General features: G+C 42.1%; 1 protein-coding gene across 2 annotated transcripts in view; it reads left to right on the top strand.

Annotated features, from left to right (window-relative positions):
* Window positions 1-6311, top strand: part of tmem198ab (transmembrane protein 198ab) — a 36722-nt gene that overhangs the window by 25546 nt on the left and 4865 nt on the right. For both annotated transcript variants that reach the window (XM_005738633.2, XM_005738634.2), the window contains exons 2-3: window positions 5030-5308; window positions 5409-5990. In XM_005738633.2, the coding sequence (XP_005738690.1) occupies window positions 5152-5308; window positions 5409-5990 (739 nt within the window). In that variant the 5' untranslated portion in view covers window positions 5030-5151. The remainder of the gene's footprint in view (window positions 1-5029; window positions 5309-5408; window positions 5991-6311) is intronic.

The raw sequence follows: 6311 nt of genomic DNA, 5'->3' as shown, positions 1-6311 counted from the left end.
AAACTTAGCCCTGATTGGAGAAATTGGAAGTGTTACAACTGATCCACATTACAACTATCCCCGGTCTCCCCTACTAAAGTTATTGTGCATAAAAAAATCAGGTGACTATAAGGTGGTCAGGTGGGAACAGTTCTCATGTTTTTTTTGACTTCTTCTAATTTGCTTTTTGTCCTTTTCTGCCTCCTAATTTACAGCTTTTTGCTGTGAGCTGCTCAGTGAGAGAGCGTTGTGGACTGTGTTTGTCCAGCCTTTCCATTCCTTTTCTTTTAACATTTTTTTTTTTTTTTAAACACCTTCCCTGCGGGAAAGTGAGTAGGACAGCATGTTTACCTGCTCAGCGTTTGAAGGCAGAATCACTTAAAGCACTGCAATGTGATGGACTAGGAGGAGTTCTGGTTGTTGGTTTTTATGTATGTGTTCCTATAAATTGGAGTGGAGTTCGGAATAGTGAGAACACCAAAGCAGAAGCAGGAAGTCAAACCGGATTCTTAAAGAAAAATTTGCAGTTTATTTGAGGCTGAAGAAGAATGAAAAACAGAAGGCAACTCAGAGGAAACTGACTAGTGCTACGTCCACACGTACACGGGTATTTTTGAAAACGAAGATTTTCCGTTTTCGTTTAGAAAAAAAAATCCCGTCCACACATAAAAGCCAAAAACGAAGGAAAACGCTGCTAGGAACATGCCAAAGCAGCAGGTGGCGCTATATTCCTATCCGTGTAGAAATGTTGGCCAATCAGAAGTCAATAAGTCTGGGTGGGAAAGCGTAAACAAAGATGGCGCATAGAAGCAGAACTGAGTCGCATGTGTGGAGGGACAGTAACTGTGTGTGTATATGTAAGCATTTAAACACTGCAGAGAGTAAAATTCACAGTATTTTGTCTAAGTTCGCCATTGTAGAAATTCATTTCACCGAAACAGTAACGTGGCGCACAGTGTGACGTCAAAAAATGCGCACACCTTTGACACTGCGTTTTCTCCGTTTACCTCGTCCACGCGTAAACGCAAAAACTGAGTTTTTGAAAATATTCACCCTGGCAGGAGTTTTTAAAAATCTCAGTTTTCAGTGATCGAAAACGCCATTTACGTGTGGACGAAAAGCGCAAACGCATAGAAAAACCTGCATTTTCAAAAATACCCGGGTACGTGTGGACGTAGCCTAGAATTAAACTGGGAAAACTAAGATACTGAACACATGCAATTGTGAACATGGGGAAAATAGAATTGATATTACAGGTGAAGCGAAACTGAACACACTGAACCGATGAGATGAGAGACTGTCAAAATAAAAAAGGAAACACACTCAGACGCAGACTAAGACACATGGGCTTGACACTGGGACCTGGGGAGAAACTGGGGTGATAGCAAGCGACACAGAGAGGACGAGAGACGTCACGGGCTGGTGAGAACACACATGGATGCACATGACAGACAGGGGAGCCAAGGATGAGACACAAGGAGGAAAACATGGAAACAACTAACACACGGCTAAGACAAGACACAGAGGGAGGGGGAGCAAGACACACAGAGGGAAAGCAAATGCAGACATAACTGGGGAAACCTTAAACTCAACAACATTAGAAGAACCAAATCTCAAACATAAAACATCTTAATAAAGCAAAGAGTAAAAAATCCCAAAGTGAACTATTGTTATAGTTTAAACCCTAAATATGTGGCATCTCAGGGCTTTAAATGCATATAAAAAACATGAAAACATAAAGCGAAACACTCAAGATAGCTACACGCGGTAAACTTTTCTGATGTGGGAATGGTGGACTGCATCTGATGCAATAGGATTAGGCTACTTTGAAACCTACCGCCTCTCAAAGGCATTTTTTCCAAGCTGTGTTTTTGACAGAACAGAACATTTAACCGAATTTACTTGATTTAAATGTATTATTTATTTAGTAAATTCATTCTCAATAATTTAGCATTAAAATGCATGGAAAAATAGATATTGCCATAAAAAATTTATGGAGGATATTTGCGGTTTCTGCAAATTTGCAAGCGTTTCTACAAACAAGAACAATCCACAAGAGACTGAGGCAGTGAACTTTGAACCGCGACTTCACGGGGGTATACTGTAGTATATAATTAATAATTGTAGGTGACACTATATAATTAGGCTAAGGGTATAATTTTCTTGTAATTCAATAGAATTCAACTTTATTTTAAAATCACAATGTAATTGTGTTTACATACAAATATTGTGTAGGTGACTCGCACTAAATTATGATGATAACAAATCCAGTTTTATTTGACAAGAAATGAAGAAATAATTATACTGTAAATATATTAAAGTACTGTGTAATTAACCCCAAAAGTTGATTCTGTTCATTTGGACGTAACGTTTTCAGTGGGAGAAACGTTTCATCACTCATCCAAGTGACTTCTTCAGTCTCAGCTGACTGCAGGTTTCTCCGACCTCAGAAACAGTACATTTGCACAATAACTAAACCTTGCCCACTGAATGAACAATGGGCTGTGAGGTCAGTTCCTTGATCATTAATATGCAAATTGTCATGACCATTGATCAACAACCTGTGTAATTAAATTTAGGTATTGCACAACTTCTTGTATTTTACAAGAATGGGAACATAAATTATAATGTGAGTACTTTGAAGTAACTTGTTCAGTTTCATGGTAATTTCCCCATCTTGCATTGTAAATACGTTGTACTTTTTGTACTTGTTAACTTTATTCTAATCCAAGCACTGCAGCAAAAACTTTTAGGACAAGAGTTAATTTCCTTAAATGTGAAAGTGCTTCCACGTTATGCAGAAAAGTTCTGACACTTTACAAAATTACTTTGCTGTTCGAGGAGAGAGATCAAAGGTCAAATGCAGAGCAACAGGAGCCAGAGATAATAATGTTTTAGTACTTGGCTCCAGTCTTGAGCACTTTGTCAAACATGCCAAAGCAGTTTTCACTTCCAGTTATGTTTTTTTTTATTTTTGTTTTTTATCAACCCCTTCATAACCTCAGGGAGGTAATTAATCAAATCCTGAGGGAGGAAAGTGAATGACGCAAGGCTGGGAAAAGGAGTGGCACCCAAACCAGGTGATCGAGAGGGAGCGGACGGGAGCTAGAGGTACTGAAGGCGAGAAGGGAAACAAAGCAGGCAAGAGGAAAAGGAGAGGAGAGCTCATGAATAGGAGAGTAAAGTTCCCCAGACAGGAGTTACATAAGCACCTCTGACCCAGAAACCTTTCACAACCGGACTGAACTTGCCCTGAGATGGAGAGGACGAAAACAGCCGGAGGAGAGAGGAGGCGTGGGAAGGAGGTGAAAGAGGAGGGGATTTGTTTAACGGATGTGTACATCCTTTTACAGCAGCTGTATGTGTATTGTGAATTAAATAGTTTGTGACTTGTGCATAGGTGCATGCTTTTAGATTAGCAACACTACTATGAAGCATTTTATTAGCGTGAGAGTTATATTGACTAAAACACATGAATGAAAGGTTAGACGGGACGTGGAGGGAGCAGGCAAGGACAGACAGAGATTTGAATAATGGAGGCAGCAGGAAATGAGGTGAAAGACGAGGTGAGAGTGATTTAGAAGGAAGTCGAGGCTGGTGGTTGCTGACAGGTGTGCACAGTCAGACGCAGAGGAAAACAATAAAGAACAAACGAGGACGGGCGCGAAGAAGGACAAAGGCAAGGCGAATTTATTTACCTGAGCTTCAAACAGAGGCCTGCACTGGAATGCAGACGAGGAAAGTAAACAAAGCAGTGGCTGGTGAAGCCTTTGGGAAGATTGATCACTTAATGAAACGCAATGAATCACTGCATTGTTACAGATAAACAAATATAAACCGATAATGTATGAGGATGCTTATAGAGGTTGTACAGGCAGAGCTGAGGTCGCTTGAATGGATAAGAATGCTTAGATCCAGCCTGCTTGCAGCACATGTATATTGTATCAGCTCAGTCAATTCAAGTAGTTTGGAAACCAGAAAACATCAGTAGTTCTGGGTTTGGACTCCCTTTTATCTTCAGAGATTCTCTAATTCTTCATCGGATGGATTCAACAAGGTGCTGGAACCATTGCTCAGAGATTTTGCTCCATGTTGAAATGATGGCATCATATAGTTGGTGCTCATTCAAGATGATAATCTCCCTCTCCCCCACATCCTAAAATCCTGTCTTGGACTGAGATCTAGTGACCGTGGAGGCCATTTGAGTTTGAGATGATCTGAGCTGGAAGCTGATTAGCTATTTAAATAGGTCTGCCCGGTGAAGAAGCTGGTGAGTGTTTATATCACACAGCTTTTTTTTTTTTAATTCTTGCCATGCCAGTGAACCAGTTTCTTTAAACAGCTACTAGAAATTGCAAGAGAAGTAGGTTAATGACAAATTTGTCAAACACAAGATCACAGCGTTACTTGCTCAACTGAAGGGATCTCCTGTCCTGTTCTTTGCTTACATTTTTGTCTGTCTTAGAGACTGTGGTGCCTCTGAAGAGTGCTGCATGAATAAATAAATATAGCTTGTTCAGTTAAGTTGGCAGCCTGCTACAGCAGATTGTAAAAGGCTGCCGTAAAAGGAAACAGAACAAACATCAAATGGATTGAAGTCAAGTAAGGATACTCAAAATTCCAGGTAACAAAACGCGTAAACCAACAGATGAAAGATTTGGGTCATGCAGAATTAGCAGCCATCAACACAGAGCACAGAGTTGTAGACATTCGGGTGAACAATGTGGGTTTTGAACACCTATTAGAAATGGAACTTATATGTCAGACTGGGAAATCACGCTGTTAAAAATAGGACTATTTGAGACTGACTTGCTGGAAAACAACCATTTAAAAAAAACGTGTTGGCTAAGTTTCACAGCATATTGTGCATCTTCATACCCTCTTGGGTTTGTATTACTGTTTTCAATAATGCATTTATGCATCACATCAGTTTTAAAACCTTTAAGGGTGGTTTCACAGCTAGTGCAGACCTCCATTTGGTGGGCTCTGCAGTGCTTAACTTCAACTCTTATATTGTTGCCTTATCCCTTTTCTTCTTCTCTATCCGCAGGTAAAACCATGGACCTGGACAGTGCTCCATAACCTCGCTTGCCCCTCACCTCCCTCCTGATCACCTTTTCTCCTCCTCCATTTGTCCTCCTTCCCCTTCCTTTTCTGTACTACCTGTTCACGATGACAACCACACTGGAGACGATGCTGGCACAGCCTGACCTGGAGCTGGGCCCTGATCGGATGGACGGCTGCGAGGCCGCTCGTGGGCATTACAAAGTGGTTCCCTCCGTTGTCTGCTCGATGTGTTGTCTCTTTGGCATCATTTACTGTTTCTTTGGTGAGTTGAACAGGTGATGTTAATGCAGCAGCAGCAGTTGTTCTTTGTTCTATTTAAGACCTGTTGTTGAGGTCATGTGTTTCTGGCTCTTTTTTTTCAGGATATCGCTGCTTCAAGGCGGTTATGTTCCTTACGGGCCTGATGTTCGGCTCCGTCGTTATCTTTATGCTCTGCTACAAGGAGCGCGTGCTGGACACCCAGCTGAGCGTGGAGGCCTCAGTGGGCATTGGCCTGGGCATCGGGACGCTCTGCGGCCTGGTCACCATGCTGGTTCGGAGCGTGGGCCTCTTCATGGTGGGCCTGCTGCTTGGCCTGCTGGTGGCCGTGGCTACCCTGGTCGGCATGGAGGAGCTTTCTGACAGCCCGCCGCGCTCTGTCTGGGTGCCCCTGGGCGTGCTGCTTGGCCTGGGCATGCTGTTTGCTGTGCTCACCCTGCAGTGGCAGCGTCTGTTTACAACGCTGTCTACAGCGGTGTTCGGGGCAGCCGTCATCACGGTGGCTTTGGACTACTTCGTGGAGCTCTTTGCCCTTGTGCTGTACATGTATGAACGGATTAAAGCAGAGTCTGGAAAGCCTGTGTGCTGGATGACATGGGTGGTCCTCGGAGTGTGGCCTGCCCTCACCCTGCTGGGTGTCATGGTCCAGTGGAAGGTGACCGCTGAAGGATACTCCCATACCAAGGGTGAGGAAAGCTGGTTCCAGTGTATATTTGTGGTTTGCTGCTCTGGTTTGCTGCTGACTGTAGCAGTTCACCATTTTTCTTCCTAGAAGACATACCTGTAGGAATGAGTCTAAAGGAGAGCAGGGGGTTCATTCCAGTATATTTATTTAAAAGATTTATATACTAATTATTTAGCACATATAGATTTATAAAGCAAAATATAAATCTACCTTTAAATTATGATATAATCTTATAGATTATGGTGGCAATAAATAAAATAATGTATCTTTTGTTGTGGGTTTGCAATGTATATTATACATTTTACACACACACACACACACA

This window comes from Pundamilia nyererei, unplaced genomic scaffold (assembly GCF_000239375.1).
Source record: "Pundamilia nyererei isolate P.nyererei 1_Seehausen unplaced genomic scaffold, PunNye1.0 scaffold00085, whole genome shotgun sequence".
NCBI classification, from domain to species: Eukaryota; Metazoa; Chordata; class Actinopteri; order Cichliformes; family Cichlidae; genus Pundamilia; species Pundamilia nyererei.
This window is presented reverse-complemented; position numbering and strand designations above follow the sequence as displayed.